Here is a 15860-nt window from a genome sequence, read left to right on the forward strand (position 1 = left end):
TAGTTGCGTTACTTGCTGTAAATGGATGTCATTTTGCGTGTATGGAGATAGATCAGGGCCATAAAATTCGATTTCTTTCAGTTGGAATTTGGAGAGGTAAATTAGGCTTGATATTTAACATTTTTTTACTTCTCATTTTGAATATAATTTGGATATTTCTGTTACCAGAAGATAAATCTGCCTCAAAATCTCATCTGACCAAAATTGAGGGGCAATTTGGCTCCAATGTGTAGAGCACATTAGCATCTTTTAGCTGACTATTTTAATAACACACATTTTAGTTTAGTTTATTATATTTAATTAAATATTTTTTGTGGTAAAGCTGTTTCCATTGCTAAGAAATAAGTCTGAGTTGTTTTGGAACTTATAATTGCAAAACAACACATTAAAAACGGTCTATTTTATAAAATATTAGTTTTTACAGTTTTATTCCCATTAAAGAATTTGTCATTCTTTTTATTTTACTTGTTTTATTATTAATTTTATTGGATGTTTTAATTTTAATTCAGCTTAAAATTATCATTCAGCTTCACAAGATCCTTCAACTTGACGGACAGGATTAGCATCTACTAGGAAAATAGAGAAACATCACATTACTTTACTCACTTTAAGACTACTTTCCATTTTATGCACTTTTGTCTTTTTATTATTAGCTAAATTTACCAAAAAAATGTTATCGACATTGCCAACTCCCTCAAATGTACAGGCTGCTTTAACGAGTTTTAGCTAACTACTTTTTTATATCTTTCAGCTTCTACTGATTTATCTTCAAAAAAAGTGTAATTGTTTTGTCTGACTGAGTGGAGAGATTTCAGATATTTCCATTACTAAGACATTAAGTAGAAGCAAGTTGCTCTGGTATTTGTAGTGTTAGCATCTTTAATAACTTGGAGATCACCTCTGTTAGCTTGTTTCATTTTATTTAAAAATGCCATTCTGCTTTTTAGCAGAGCCTACTGACTATTACACTCATTTATGATACTATTATGTACGGTACTTGTATTTGAATGATTCACACTTTAATATATTTTAGTTCCGAACATTAAACTGTTTGACCTTTTTATTTTTATTGATTTGCAAACAGTTTTTATTCCCATGCTAGCATGCTGACTGAGAGCAGCATGCTAGCATAGCATGTTCTATGCTACATGTTAGCATTGCTTCATTTTAGTTTGTGTGTTAGTTAGGAACAATTTTCACCTTCCATGAAGGACTGTTCCTTCTGCTCCTGACCTCAGCATGTTTTAGGTGAATCCTGACTACACCAAACAGCTTCAGCCATCAGCCATCTTACACATCCAGCCTTGTTTTTGCATGTCGAATTTCATCAAATGTATTTGGCAGCTATTATTTGTTTACATGCCCAATTCCATTAGTAATGCTATTGTTCAGTGTGATTTCTTCATTTAGCCTGCCTGGGTGTACAAATCCAAATATCATTTCTGTCTTTAGTCTTCTTGCCTTTGCCTCGCATTAATCCTCCCCGTCTCAAAGCTGTCCTCATCATTTTCTTGGTGATGATTCCAAAATTATCCTAATTCCACCCACCCGCTTTGATGCTCAAGCCTACGCTCGTCCTCGGCTTTTGTGGTATTAAGTGGATCGTATTAAGAGTAAAATATTACACTTTGGTACACAAAAACAACGCAGAGTGACTTTGTTATTACTAGGCAGAGGCTGTTGTGTTTGAGACAAGAAGTATGAAGAAATATCGGAGGATTTGGGGGCCAACTCCAAACTTTTTCCCTTCTATAATCTCTGACAAGGGACACCGGAGTCACTGAATGCTAAAACCAAATAAAGTTGTCAGTAATGTCCTTTTACAGAAAGCGCACGGATGTGAACAAAGCTTAGTGTATTGAGGAACATTTCCCATCATAATTACTGTTTAGTGAAAAACTCATCTTGTTTGGGATTAGATCCACTCACTCAAGCTTGACTGACGCAACAGGCACGTCTCTCTCTTGCTGTTGACTTTCAGTTCCCAAGTCTTAAACCACAAGAAACTTTTTCACTGTTGCTGTAACAGTTCTGTTGTGATTCTAACGGTCTTAGAATCACAATGATTGTAACACTGTTATGCACATAAGAACCTGATAATAAAGTCTGCAATTTCTGCCTCCACAAATCCTTTATGTTGAGATAAAGCTGTAAGAAGTCCTGTTTACAAATTATAGTCCTGAGTCAAAGTAAATCCATAATAAAATTCACAGTATAATGTCTTTATGAGCTGCAGAGTCTTCCAATTTACCACTATTCTAATTTTTACTACTATTTTACATTTGGAATAAAGAATGCTTTTATTAAGTTTGTTAGTTTCCAAACTTAAAAACAAATTCTGCAACCTCTTAAGTTTTAAAATGGCAGCTTGTGGGTAATGTCAAGGTAGTTACATAAACTCCTTCTAGAAAATCTAAGACAGGAAGCAGAAACACAATGATAAGACAAAGAAACATAAAACCCACCTTTAATTCAAATTTAATCAAAGTCTGTTAATAGTGAGAACAGACAGATTTATTTTACAGATTATCTGTGTTGAGGTTGTTGAGGCAACCAGAACCACTGGAAGGTCTCTGTCTGAAACCAGATGTTGACATACGCTCTATAAAAGAGTCTTTTTTTTCCCTTTCAGTTTCAAGACATTAAGTTAGCAACGACTTCTCTGGTCTTAGGTCGGTCAGGTTTCGCTAAAGATTTGTAAGTTCAATAGGCGATTATCTAAAGAAATGAGCCAAGATATCAGGAAAAGAACTGCAGACTCCAACCAGTCACTCAAGCTGGTAACACTTTCATTATCCACAGTGAGCAAGTCATGCATCACTGTGGTCTTAAAGGCTGCTGAGGAAAGAAGAAGCCATTACTTCAAAAGCAACATGAAAACAGATTACAGTTTGTAATGGTACCTTCACACCAGCCATGTTTAGTCTGCTTTGATCAAACTCTAGTTCGTTTGCCTAGAAAGTCGTGTTCATTCAAACTGGTCTGCCTACAAACCTCAGTCTGTGTTCGGCTGGTTCAGTTTGAACGCACATGTGAACGCCATGTGGACCAGAGACCTCTCCAAAAGCAGGAAGCGGACTACAGCGCAGGGCATTGTGGGTAAACAAAACCAAAGCAAACGTTCGAGTTTAACTCTAGCGGGAGAAATGGCTCATGGTCTCCTAGCAACGAGAAAAGAGAAATCTGACGCCACTCTGTTTTAGTTTCCATTTTGTGAAGACGGAAGTTGCGTTCAGTGTCTTTTTCAGGTGTTTCCTTCAGTAGTTCTTGGTGCGGCGCCATCACAAGCAAAGAGGTAAACAGGTTTTCCAAAGGGTTTGGTTGGTTTGACACAGTGCAGTGTGAACATGAACCGCAGCAACTGAAAATGTAACAAATGTTGCAATCTTGGTTCCCAAATCGAACCGAATCGAACTATCAGATGGGAAAACACCATGAAAAGAAATTGCTTGGCCATAGAGACCATTTTTAAATTTAAAGGAAGTGATGTAAGGCTGTTTTTCTTCACTCATGAGGAATGAACATTATTCAGATATTGAAGCAACTAGGAAATTGAAGCTTAGGCTGAAATGGATCTTACAGCGACCAAACCACCGAATTAGTTACAAAGTGGCTTAAGGACAACAAAGTTGATATTTTGTAGCTGCCATCATAAAGTGCTGATCTCAGCCCCATAAAAAATGAGTGCGTGAGCAAGGCAGCTGACAAAACGACTAATTTCCACCAGTTTCATCACATAGAATGGGCCAAAATTCCATCAAACTCTTGTGAGAAGCTTCTGGAAGGAAACACAAAATATTTGACAGAAGTCACACAGTTCAAAACACAAAATTCTGAATTTGAAGAAATTAAAACAACTCTTATCCTAAGCGACCTGAAACAGAAAAAAATTAGTCTAACCAAAATGTTTCTTTTCATACAGTGCGTGTAAACATCTGGCTTCTTCTGTAGATCCACACATACAGAACTTTCACTGTAAAACCTGACAGACGAAACAGAAATCTCTGATCTGGTTCCACCTCATTTAATTTTCAATCCCAAGTGTAAATTCAGTTGGTACAATCTCGTAACACAGCAGCAGAGTCCAAGAGGAAGAAAATGAAATGCATTGTTGCTCTTGCTTTAAATCATTGTCCAAAAAGACAAAATAATCTCCAGCCCTTTCCCCACATGACCTCGAGGTCCGGGCTGATGCACAGTACTACACCCCTCTCTGATTGTTTCAACTCGGTCATTTACTTCTGTCCACACCGCAGCTCGTGACGCCGCCAGTCATTCATCTGCAATGCCGCCCGAGCATCTGCAGGATACCAATACGCCAAACACTAAAGGTTCATGTAGTACCGATCCCTGTTCATGTATTCCCTGTAGGCGAACTTGGCGTCCTTATTGCCGTGTGGGATCCGTCCGAAAGGGGCGTGATCGTTGAAGCACGAGTCGAAGACCTCGCCGACAATCTTTTGCGCCTCCTCTAGGCTGACTTTTCGCACAGCCAGGATGGAGCGTACAGCGCGACCCCGGACACACTGCTGTTTGAAGAGAATGAAACGGGTTCCATTACAGACACGTAGCTGGTCGTTTAAACGCCGTGTGTGATGTTTACGCCCGGCTCATGTACCTGGTGATGTTCCTTTAGGCCGAAGTTGAATCTGGAAACTTCATTGTTGAAGGAGCAATCCCCACTGAGGTTCGCTGCTCGAATCTAAAAGAGACAAGAAGAATGTCCAGCATAACACTGTTCAGCTTTAAAGATGTTCCAAAAAAAGGAAAAAGATCAATACATCACTACGTCTACACCTTCTCACTCAGCAGATATCAATGGAGCAACAATCAGCAATAGATAAAAATAAATTCTAAGATTAAAACAAAATATATGTACCATAATTCTAAATGCCATTTTAATGCCACTGGACAACATGGGAGAAGCTACTGATAAGATCACAAAATGTTTTGTTGTCATTTGTTCTAACTTTTCCACATCTACCCAAAATATCTGTGCCCCGATTAATCAAAACAAGGAATATTAGAGAAATTCCAATAATCCACATAAAAAAAACTACCTAGATTAAAAGAAAAAAAAAATCATTATTATTATTGTTGTTTTTATATGTTTAGCAATTCCATTTTTGCTGTGACAGCTCTTGGATATATTCTGTGTCTTGACATGTATTTCTCTTGTTCGTTCTCTTTTCTAATTGAATGTTTATTATTTTGTAGATCAATACCTCGGTTTGTTAGGCTGTAATGTTTTTTGTATGCACTAATAAGTGAATTAATTAAAACAAGAACAAAGACAAACTGGGGCGAAATCCCTTTTCAGAGCTGATTTTCGGAAATGTCTGTAAGAACAGAGATAACAGACGAGCAAACAATGTTCCAAGAAGCCAACTACTTATTCTCCTAATTTCGTAACAGATCGGCGGCATTGAATGCTATTCCTCACCTCAGAACAAGCTAGATGTCTGAAGTTGTTGAACCAGTTCACGTGGGCCCGGCAGTGGTCGAACGCATGGATGAGTTCATGGGTGACCACTCGGTTCATGTGAGCCTGCTGGTGGATGTTGTTCTGACACAAAACAATCTGGAGGAGAGGAAAAGATGAAAAGACGAAACCTCCAAAGGGTAACGCCGTCTCTAGAACCCGTCTCATTTCCTACCTGAGAGGAGGCAGCATCAAAACCACCGCTGACCGTCCCGTCGCAGTCCTCGCAGGAGAAATGTCTGTCTTTAAACACTTTGCTGAACACATGATGAAAAACAAAGGGAGGTGTGTGATACGCTGGAGGTAGAAGTGGAAACCACTGCAGCCAGTTAGCAGTTTCAGTAAATCACAGTGACCAGGATGAGGGCTAGAGGATGACTGTATCACAGACAGATTGGATCTTTACAGGCCGTGTCCCACTGGTGGTGACAGTATCATGATTTGGGCCTGCTTGGTTGCATCATAGAAACATGTAAAATCATGAAAACACAGAAGTGGTAGTATTATTCTGCGGGCGGATCAGTCCAAAAATATTGATAATATCAATACCAAGTCATTATCAGTATCAGACTAATACTAGCGTGGTTAAATTGATACATTAGTTTCAGATTCCCTTATGAAATTTTATTTTATCTTAGTGTTGTAGTTTCTCAATTCTACCGTAAAAATCTATATTTTTTTGCATTTGTTTATTTAGAAATAAATTTGAATTTGTTTTGTTGTTTCTCTTTATCTTGCTAATATGTTATTAAAGTATTTTGTAGACAGATACATTTTTGTTCAAATTCTAAGGTTTCAACAATAGAATTCAAACAAAAGAAAACATGAAAACTTCCAACGAAAACACCTAAATATCAGACGTTTGAGATATTAAGCTTAATTAATAAAAAAAGTATTGATACCAAAAAAATATTGGTATCAATACTTTTGTATGGCAATACTGGCCCTCAATTTATCTGACAATGGACAGCTACTAAAACGTGTAATATTGCACATCTTTAGCACTGTGAAATATATCAGCAATTTAAACAAAATAGAAACATAAATGAAGAAACTTCTGGAAAAAATATTATTCAGGCACTGATTAAGATGAATGTTTTGGTTTGAAAACATTAACCAAAAATTTATCGTATTCAGGTTTTCCCTCAGAGTATTTTAAGCCCGGCGGCCCACCAGGCTTTACTTGTGGCCCTGCCACGCTAAGCATTGCTTATTTTTTAAAGTCTTTTTTAAATGTTTAATTTTTTTAAGACTTTATAGTTGGTGTTCAGGTATTAATCGTCCAATCTTTTAATAGCACATAATAAACAAGCGATATTTTAAAGTTTCTTGTCAACATTTTCTAACTCAACAGGACTGGCCGCTGAATGAATGAGTGCTCTAGCTCCCAACCACCGCGCTTAGCAGGTTTTGTGGGGGGAAAATTGGTATTTGTGAAATACAGTGGAAGTATTATCTGGGTCAGTCTGCACGTGCGGTTAACATTAGTCACCCCACTATTGCCAACTTAGCAATATTATTGCTATATTTAGTGACTTTTCGGAAATATACATCGGCACTGGACAATAATTACATTCATAGAAGCATATGAGACTCAACGTTCACTGACAAATTAAATACTGTTTAGTGAAAAAGCAGCAGAAGTAACTTTTGTATTTTGCATCCCGCCTATGTTACAGTTGGCGTTAACATGTCGTTTCCGGTTATAGACAGCCGTGTAGCCCAACGTACCAGCCGGAGTTCTTCATGGCACTGAGCAGGAGTTTGGCATATGGACCTGCCAGGGACACACAGAGGAGTTAGCTTTAGCTGAAGCCACCTAGCATTCACAACCAATCACTGTTAGCTCCGTGAGCTAATGCTACATGCTGCACACCGTCACGGCTCATGGATTCAAATAACAAGCACATCATTTGTTCACATTAAGACGTCTGCAGCTCGGAAGGCTTTCCCTTTAAAATGCTACAGAAGGAAGCATCGATACTCACTAGTTTCCATGGCGAACGTTAACATGACCTGACACTTATTTCTGAATGTGAACAGGCTGTCTCTGATTGTGATCTGCGTGGGCTTCCTCGCGTTTCTCTCTGGGAAGAGGTCATATCCATATTCCTCGTCTTGCTTGGTCTGACCCATTGTGTTGGACACGTCCAGTGTGGAAATGTCAGCATTAAAGTTCTCCGGATTTTTCCACCGCTAGCTAACAGGAGAGGTCATTGCTGGGTTTCTAGATCACGTGGTTCCGTGATCAAAGTTGACTGATGAAATTTTCAGACAAAACAATTGTTTAAAATATCAGGTATGAGAAGTCTTTAAAGAATATTTTCCGGTCGTTTTTATAATACAAAGTATTTATTTTCTTTTTTAGTTTCATAAGAGTGGGTGCGCATCCTTTATCACCCAGCGAGACACAAGTGCGCCGGGTGGGCGCCTCCTGCCCCTACCCATATTTCAGCTTCCTGATAAGAGTTGCTTCGTTGTTAAATTAAAATGATCTTAGATATTGAATTATTACAGTGAATCTGGAAAGAATGATGACTTTGCATTAGTACTTTTTACACTGTATCACTTTTTATTTCAAGATGTCATAAATGTAATATTGTGTTCTGTTTGTACTAAAAAAAAAACATGATTTTCTGAGTTCAAAGTCAGAATTACAACAACAAATGAGCTGGAGTTGTTACCTTAAAAACTTTATCAGCAATTCAAACATTACACAATTAAGTGGATATAGAATATATAAAACGACAATAAAATGCCAGGTGGGTTCATGTAACAAGTAATAGAAACTGGTCAAGAGCTAAATCACATGAAATGAAACAAGAAGCATACATTTATAGTATTAAATGCTTCCACATCATGGGAAGGATGTATTATCTTAAAATATTGTTTGGATTAATTTATAGAATATTGAAAAGATTATTTTTCACTGTTATGGACACTGTTTGGAACCCTCCCACTTTCCCATATGAAATTTTGACTTCATAGAGGAGCGTTCTTGTTGTATGTAGAGGAAGTAACTTCTTAATATAACAAGATTTCGCCACAAAGAATGTGCTCTTCTCTGTTGTCATCTCCAGATCTGTGCTCTGGCTTCCAAGACAATTCAAACACAGCAGAAATACTATTAAGTTTTCACGTATTAATGTTCTTGGGCTCCAGCTGGAGCAACCGCTATTATTACTCTGACAGGTCCTGTCTGACTTTCTTCAACTGGGGAAAACCAGTTGTCCTAAATCTAACTCCACCTTCATCGCCTCTTCGTCACTTTTAGCCGCGTCTTGCACCGGCTGACTGTTAAGGACTTCTCCAAGTGTCGTTTCCTTTCTGAAAAGTGTGAACTGTAGCTCTAACTGACGAAAATCTGTGAGCCGAACAGATAAACTCATCTTCCACACACATAGCTCAGTTATCAGTGCATTTTTAATGGAAGCTTTTTCGTAAAAGTTATGTTTTTTTTTTTTTAAATTGTTTTTGCTTTACGGAGATTGTTTTGTTATTATAGACGATCTTTGTTTACGTCGGGCATACGTAGAGCAAAGGCTGCTGGTCCTCCGCTGTCATGGCTCCGAACATAAACAGAATGTGGCGATAGCGACACTTTTCGGAGTCTTTTGTTACTTGAGCGGTCACTACGAATTAACTGTGAATCCAGGAAAGAAGCGGCAGGTATTTCAGAACGTCATAATTAAAGCACCGTCATATCCGGCCTCTTTGGCCTCTTTTAATCCAATGATGGTTCTGTTTTGCTAAGCTGCTAGCTGCTCGAGTGTCACACACTTCCTCGTGTTTTACCTCGATGCTGCTGCTGCTGCTGCTTGGATGTGAAGATTAAAGCACAGAGAAGTGAAGTGAAAGAGTTTTCCAAAAATAAATGTCTGTTTGGCAGAGGGGAGCATGTCCGGGGGGGACAAGGCCGTGGAGTTACAGCTGCAGATACGGCAGAATGCGGAGGATCTTCACAGCTTCATGAGGGAGCTGGACAACTGGGAGGCAGACATCAAGAGGAAGGACGAAGAGCTGAGGACTGGACGAGTCCAGCAGCTCCAGGTAGGACGTCCCTTGCTGTTAACAGCTTCTTTACACTGATACCCTTAAATAAAGTCCAAACTAATCATTTAATTGGCAAAAATTATAATCGTGACTTTGAATATAATCATCAGGACTTAGAAAGTCAAAGTTATGACTTTGTATCTTCAAATTAAGACCTTTAAAATCATAATTATGATATTGAAACTCATAATTATGACTTTAAATATCGTAATTAGGACTTAGAAAGTCAAATTATGACTGTATCTTAAAATTATGACTTTAACTCTTATAATTAAGACTTTAAAACTTGTAATTACGACTTCCTGTTGGACTGTACAGTTTCTTCCATAGCTCCAATGGCCTTCCATAAGTCTGTGTGTCTTGTTGCAGAAAACTCTTCCACCTGTTCGTAACAAGGGCTACAGGTCAAGGATGAGGGAGAAGAGGAGGAAACAGGCGCCTGCTGCTGAAGGCGACACGAAGGCAGAGGAGCCCAGACGAGCCTCCACACTCAAATCCTGTGATTATCGATCATGGGACAAGTTCAACGTGGTAACCCAACATCTCACCTGGGCTTTCCACAACCTGAGTTTTCATGCAACAAACGCTGATTGTGCGTTCTTCCTCTTGTCGGCAGGATAAAGCTCTGGCAGAAATGGACAAGGAGGCCGAGTCCAACGAGTCCGACTCGGAGGAGGTGGACAAGGACAGAGCTCTGGCTGAGAAGGAGAATGTAACGAAGTTTCTACGTGTGACACACAGACAGAAAGAGAGGGGGAGGGGGGATTAAAAGATGACAACTGCTTTTGTTGTTTTGTTTTTTTCTTGTTTCCAGGGTAACAAGTTTTTTAAAGAGGGGAAGTATGACGATGCCATAGAGTGTTACACCAGAGGGATGGCTGCTGATCCATACAACCCTGTGCTTCCCACCAACAGAGCCACGTCCTTCTTCAGACTTAAGAAGTAAGTCTGACTTCACTGTAAACAAATGGGCTTCATTCGATGGATCAATAATCGATTGATTATCATTTATCTACTTCACAACTATACAAAGATAAATGGTAACACTGGTCACGTAAAATCGACTTTGTTGAGCTTTACATCATGTTACAATGTACCGTAGCAGGAGTGTTGCCTTTCACGCATGTTTGAGAAATCCTTTAATCTCCATGGCAACCAGCCAAGCAAAACCACCTGGGTGGAGCTGCTCTGCTTTGAGAGCAAACCCTCTGTTCAACGTTGGTAAAAATCTTGTTAAAGGGTTAATGCAGGAGCCATGTTGTGATGACTTCCTGAAGGCGGAGCTTCAAAAAGAGCAGGAGTTTTTAAAGAGACAGAAGCCCAATTTCAAGGCTTTAAATTCAAGTTAATTTAAAGTCAAATTTCTTTTAAGACATATTTGATACATATGACGTTTTTATAACAACTGAAGTTAGAATAGTTACTTAATTGTGTTATAAAATAGCTCTACATGCCTGGAAAATACATAATACTGCCCCTTAAAAACAAACAAAAAAACAAACAAACTGAAAAGTGTGGTGCACATTTGTTTTCAGCTCCTTTAACAGACACTATAAATGCAGCTGTTCTGTAGCTTCATGAAGACCAAAGTACACATGAGACAGATTTTATGAATATATGCTCATTATAATACATTGAAGTTTGTGGTAAAATGTGAAAATGTTTAAGATGAATAAATACTTTTGATAAGTTGAAAATGTTTTTCCGTTTTCTCCGGTTGTTGTGATAAATTTTTGCCTTCCCAGGTACGCCGTGGCCGAGTCGGACTGCAACCTGGCTGTCGCCCTTGACGACAACTACTATAAGGCGTATGCTAGGAGAGGAGCCGCTCGGTTTGCCCTGCAGAAACACCAGCTGGCTCTGGAAGGTCTGCATCGGTTTAAACCTGGTTTTATCTGCATCGGTTTAAACCTGGTTTTATATGCATTGGTGTAAACCTGGTTTTATCTGCATTGGTGTAAACCTGGTTTTATATGCATTGGTGTAAACCTGGTTTTATCTGCATCGGTTTAAACCTGGTTTTATCTGCATCGGTTTAAACCTGGTTTTATATGCATTGGTGTAAACCTGGTTTTATATGCATTGGTGTAAACCTGGTTTTATATGCATTGGTGTAAACCTGGTTTTATATGCATTGGTGTAAACCTGGTTTTATATGCATTAGTGTAAACCTGGTTTTATCTGCATTGGTGTAAACCTGGTTTTATCTGCATCGGTTTAAAAACTGGGTTTTGTTTGGGCCGTCCTGATCTGAGGCTGTTGAATGTGTCTGAACAGATTACCAGACGGTACTCCGGCTGGACCCGGGTAACGCCGAAGCCCAGAGCGAAGTGAAGAAGCTCCAGGAGGTGAGGGTTTGGTGGGTCAATGGGGGTCAGGGTTCAGTTTGTCCTGCTGCTGTCTAACCCATGTTCTGGCCGGTTCAGATCCTCGCTCAGGGGGACGTCTGCGGTCCGGCCGTCCAGCCTGCCAAGGCCGCCGCCGCCAACCCCGACCAGCAGCAACAGCTGGGAGAGCAGCAGAGGAAACAGGAAGCTGTGATGCAGAAGGACAGAGTGAGTCCTGGTTTATCGCCTCTCTTCTCTGTCAGTTTGTTCTGAAACCCAACGGAGATGTTTGCTGTTCAGGGAAACGCTTACTTCAAAGAAGGGAAGTACGAGGCAGCCGTGGAATGCTACAGCAGAGGAATGGAGGCGGACGCCATGAACGTCCTTCTGCCTGCCAACAGAGCCATGGCCTTCCTGAAGCTGGACAGGTAGAAACATCCAACAGTTCTCTCTCCATCCAGCAAATGACAGCAGGAGACTGTTGGCAAACTCTCTCCATCTGTCCTCTGTCTGTCTTCCTCCAGGTATAAAGAAGCAGAGGAGGACTGTACAGCAGCCATTTCTCTGGATGACACTTACTCCAAGGCCTTTGCCCGCCGCGGCACAGCCAGAGTGGCGCTGGGGAAACTGCAGGAGGCCAAGGAAGGTGCTGCAGAGCTCCCACAGCAACCAGCAGCAACGTGTTGGGTTTATTGTTTTCAATGGGCATATATACCTCCTGTTTTGTTTTTGTGCTGTTTGTGAAGCTGCACGCTCCAAAATAAACAGCAATATTTTTGGTTTTCTCTGGAAAAAAAAGAAAAAGAAAGTAGGCAAAATCATATTTTCACAATTTTTTTCATTTGTTTATAAGTGCCACAGTTTGTAAACTAAATACTTAATTAGCAATATAATTAAGATTGCTAATTAATTATGTAGTTTACAAACTGAATAATTGGTTAGCAAGTTAGAAGAGCAAAATATTTAGTTAGGACGCAAAATATTAAGCTCCAATCTAAATGTAGCTAGCAGGCTAAACATTTAGCTTCGAACAAAATATTTAGTTAGCAATCTAAATTTTTAGCTTCAAACTAAATATTTGCACATTAGCTAAATATTTAGCTTAGACCTAAATATTAAGCCTCAAACTAAGTATTTAGCTTATTTATCTAATAAGCAAATATTTAGCTTAGAGTTAAATATTTAGCTTGCTGATTAAATCGTTTAGTTTGAACCGTCACATGTAGAAATGAGCGAGTGATGTGAAAATTTGACTTTGAAAAATGAATGTCCATTTTTTCTTTCTTGCTTTTAGACTTCCTAAAAACCCAAATTATTGCTGTTCATTTTTGACAGTGTAACTTTCCACTCCACACTCTCCCGCTCCATGTTTCCTCCATTTGTGAATAAGGGTTCCCTGTTTGCAAATGAAACGTTCATTGGAACGTTTCGTTGACAAATGGTTCCTCCAGACTGATAGATGACCGGGGTTTTGAATTTTAGATGGAGGCTTGGCGTTCAGATGTCTTTTAGCCTACTTCCTGGTGCCAGATGGGTTCTAATGATTCAGGCAATAACGAGTTGTATTAATGATTTCATGAGACTCCACGTTTGAGTAATTGTCTCAACTTTCCATGTGTGTGTCAGATTTCCTGCGGTTGCTCCAGCTGGAGCCCGGGAACAAGCAGGCCCTGAATGAGCTGCAGAAGCTGCAGACGGTACGCTAACACCTGCTGGGTTTTCCGTCTGAGCTGCTGAACCCTGACCCCGTTTCTCCTCCAGGATCCAGGCTGCAGCGGTGCTCTGCAGGCGGAGGACGGCGCCCGGAGGAGGACGGTCCAACCGGTGGACAAACCAGAACATCTGCGCTCAACCGTCGGTTCCACAGCGATTTAGCTGCGTCTGACTAAAGGTGTTTGTAAAACCCACTGAGTTAGCTTTTCCTCCGGTCTGTAGAAACCTCTGAGACGAATCGACATCCAGGAGATCAGCGGGAAGCTGGCGCCGCCCAGGCAGGAAGCTCTTCCTCCGTTAATCCAGGAAGTAGAGAGGAAGACTGACTCGCCGCTGTCTTCATCGCCCAGCGCCAAGATCATCAAAATGGAGGAAGCAGCAGAAACACAGAAACATGACAGGTGACTTTTACATGCAAGGAGGGGAGGAAACCATGGTTACCACTGGAACTGGACCAAAAAACAATATTGTCCGTACTGTGTTTGCAAAAGAAAAGCATTTCCATACCATGCTGCTGCCACCGCCGTGCTGACCCCTGCACGGCCTTTCCTCCTGCCTCTTTTACGTCCAGGTTTGTGACGTTCCTAAACGTTCTCCTGTGCTCTCCAGAGTTCCTGCCAGCAGAGACGCCGGCCAATCAGTTCAGGAGGAATCCACTGAAGCAGCTGAAGCACCAAGTTCCGACGTTCCTCCTGCTCCCAGCAACAGCTTCCAGCTGGAGGCGGACCTCCGCAAGCTCAGCAAGCAGCCAGAGGCGGTCTACAGATACCTCAGGGTGAGCTGCGTTCTCCTTTCACTTCAGCACCGACAGCTCCGTTCTTTATTTTATTTTTAAGCCAACCATTCATTTCCTTAAGACTTTTTGGATGTAGAGATTAAAAAAACCTCCTACATTATCCAAACGTTATGTGAACGTTACATTTTCTGCCTTCCATTGTGCATTAAGTTCAGATTAATTCAAACAACCCTTGTGTTTTCTTTAATTCTGTGCGATGTCATTTGAAGCGAGAGCTTTACTTTGTAGTTTAACACCTTGCCTCCAGGGGGCACTATTTAGTAAAAACTGGAAGTCCGTTAACAGCAGAGTGATGTTGTCCGTTTCCCTCACATTCACACAGAAACACAACTCAAATCCGGTTTTTTTGTTTGGTTTTTCTCTTTTTGTGCCTGAACGTGATTCATGTTTGACTTTTTCATGGCTGTCTGAAAGGCCCAATTCTAATTTTAGAAAAATATAAAATCCCATTTGGACCACTTCCACATGTCGTATCAAATTGGATACATATGTAATGGGTTTTTTCATACAAAATCCAATTTTTCATAATTTTTTTCTTGCATTTGTTTTTTCCTTGAAATTTTTTTTTACAAATGACAGAAAATATTTTCAAAAACTTGCTTATTATTTTTGCACTCATTCCTTTTTTGGGAATCTAGCTGAATTAAAAATTTTAAATAAACACAAACCAGATGATTCACTGCCCGTAGTAAAGGCTTCCTCTGAACTAAAAGTAAAAAAATTACTAAATTACTAAAAGTAATTTCTGGCCCTGCCATGTTTGGATGCTAAACATTCTTGTCCCTGTTGGCAGCAAATCAGTCCCTCAGCGTACGGCCAGATCTTCCAGAACTCTCTGGAGCCGGACCTGCTCAACCAGATCCTCAGAACCCTGCGCGATTTCTTCATAGGGTAAGCATTCTAGATGTAAATGTCAGAGCCGAGCTGCTTTTGTCCGTTCACTTTGCGAAACGGCTAAGACTGGCCTCTTTGGAGCAGGAATGAACTTCCGACCTCCATCTTGGAGACCCTCGGCGGTCTGGCAGGCGTGAGGCGCTTCGACATGGCCGTCATGTTCATGACGCCGCAGGAGAAGAAAGGTGGACTCCTTTTCATCCTCTGCCTTCTCGCTCATGTGAGATCATGGTTAAAAACGTGTCATTTCCTCCCTCCTCTCAGTGCTGAAGGACCTGTTTGACTTCCTGCTCCAAGCCCAGCTGGACCAGCCCACCGTTTCAGACCTGCAGAAGAAGTACGGACTATGATGGACGGACAAACGTGTTCCCAGCTTCCAGCCTCTGCAATGCGTTTTCTTCAACCGGCTAAATATAACCCAACGTTTGCTTAACCAAATAAAACAGGTGTGTGTTTCTGAAACGTGTGTTCTTGTTTCATTGGATTTATTTTTACAAGATGGAGCAAAGGAGGAGAATTAATCTAGTCAACTGCCAAAACAACCGGATTTCTGCAATTCAACTCTGAATTATTACATCATTAATAATCAGTGTTA

At 40.3% G+C, this 15860-nt stretch overlaps 2 protein-coding genes across 3 annotated transcripts; one reads left to right on the forward strand and one right to left on the reverse strand.

Annotated features, from left to right (window-relative positions):
- Positions 1–2462: 2462 nt before the first annotated feature.
- atp23 (ATP23 metallopeptidase and ATP synthase assembly factor homolog) lies at positions 2463–7618 on the reverse strand. Its single transcript, XM_028044337.1, has 6 exons — positions 7471–7618; positions 7214–7259; positions 5658–5739; positions 5444–5581; positions 4619–4702; positions 2463–4529 (listed from the first exon to the last, which is right to left on the reverse strand). The coding sequence occupies exons 1-6, from the start codon at positions 7616–7618 to the stop codon at positions 4326–4328; spliced, it is 702 nt and encodes a 233-aa protein (XP_027900138.1). The 3' UTR covers positions 2463–4325.
- Positions 7619–8820: 1202 nt separating this feature from the next.
- Positions 8821–15731, forward strand: rpap3 (RNA polymerase II associated protein 3). 2 transcript variants are annotated; one of them, XM_028044439.1, is made up of 17 exons: positions 8821–9151; positions 9372–9532; positions 9905–10066; positions 10152–10247; positions 10350–10477; positions 11281–11402; positions 11813–11883; positions 11962–12090; positions 12163–12290; positions 12387–12508; positions 13489–13559; positions 13624–13716; positions 13798–13976; positions 14185–14350; positions 15165–15262; positions 15350–15450; positions 15530–15731. In XM_028044439.1, the coding sequence occupies exons 2-17, from the start codon at positions 9380–9382 to the stop codon at positions 15613–15615; spliced, it is 1905 nt and encodes a 634-aa protein (XP_027900240.1). In that variant the 5' UTR covers positions 8821–9151; positions 9372–9379; the 3' UTR covers positions 15616–15731. The 2 variants fall into 2 exon arrangements, with proteins under 2 accessions (XP_027900240.1, XP_027900241.1); XM_028044440.1 differs by lacking the exon at positions 8821–9151 and having other exon boundaries at positions 9160–9532.
- The last annotated feature ends 129 nt before the right edge of the window (positions 15732–15860 follow it).

The sequence above is a fragment of the Xiphophorus couchianus genome, chromosome 17, assembly GCF_001444195.1.
Source record: "Xiphophorus couchianus chromosome 17, X_couchianus-1.0, whole genome shotgun sequence".
NCBI classification, from domain to species: Eukaryota; Metazoa; Chordata; class Actinopteri; order Cyprinodontiformes; family Poeciliidae; genus Xiphophorus; species Xiphophorus couchianus.

Bases quoted from the DNA above. Each gene is read 5' to 3' on its own strand.
- rpap3 (XM_028044439.1), top strand. From the start codon at position 9,380: ATGTCCGGGGGGGACAAGGCCGTGGAGTTACAGCTGCAGATACGGCAG. The intron at 13,717-13,797 runs GTCGGTTCCACA...TCCGGTCTGTAG, and splicing joins CAGAACATCTGCGCTCAACC to AAACCTCTGAGACGAATCGA. The intron at 13,977-14,184 runs GTGACTTTTACA...TGTGCTCTCCAG, and splicing joins GAAACACAGAAACATGACAG to AGTTCCTGCCAGCAGAGACG.
- atp23 (XM_028044337.1), bottom strand. From the start codon at position 7,618: ATGGGTCAGACCAAGCAAGACGAGGAATATGGATATGACCTCTTCCCA. The intron at 7,260-7,470 runs GTGAGTATCGAT...TGTCCCTGGCAG, and splicing joins AACGTTCGCCATGGAAACTA to GTCCATATGCCAAACTCCTG. The intron at 4,530-4,618 runs GTACATGAGCCG...CTCTTCAAACAG, and splicing joins GCCTAAAGGAACATCACCAG to CAGTGTGTCCGGGGTCGCGC.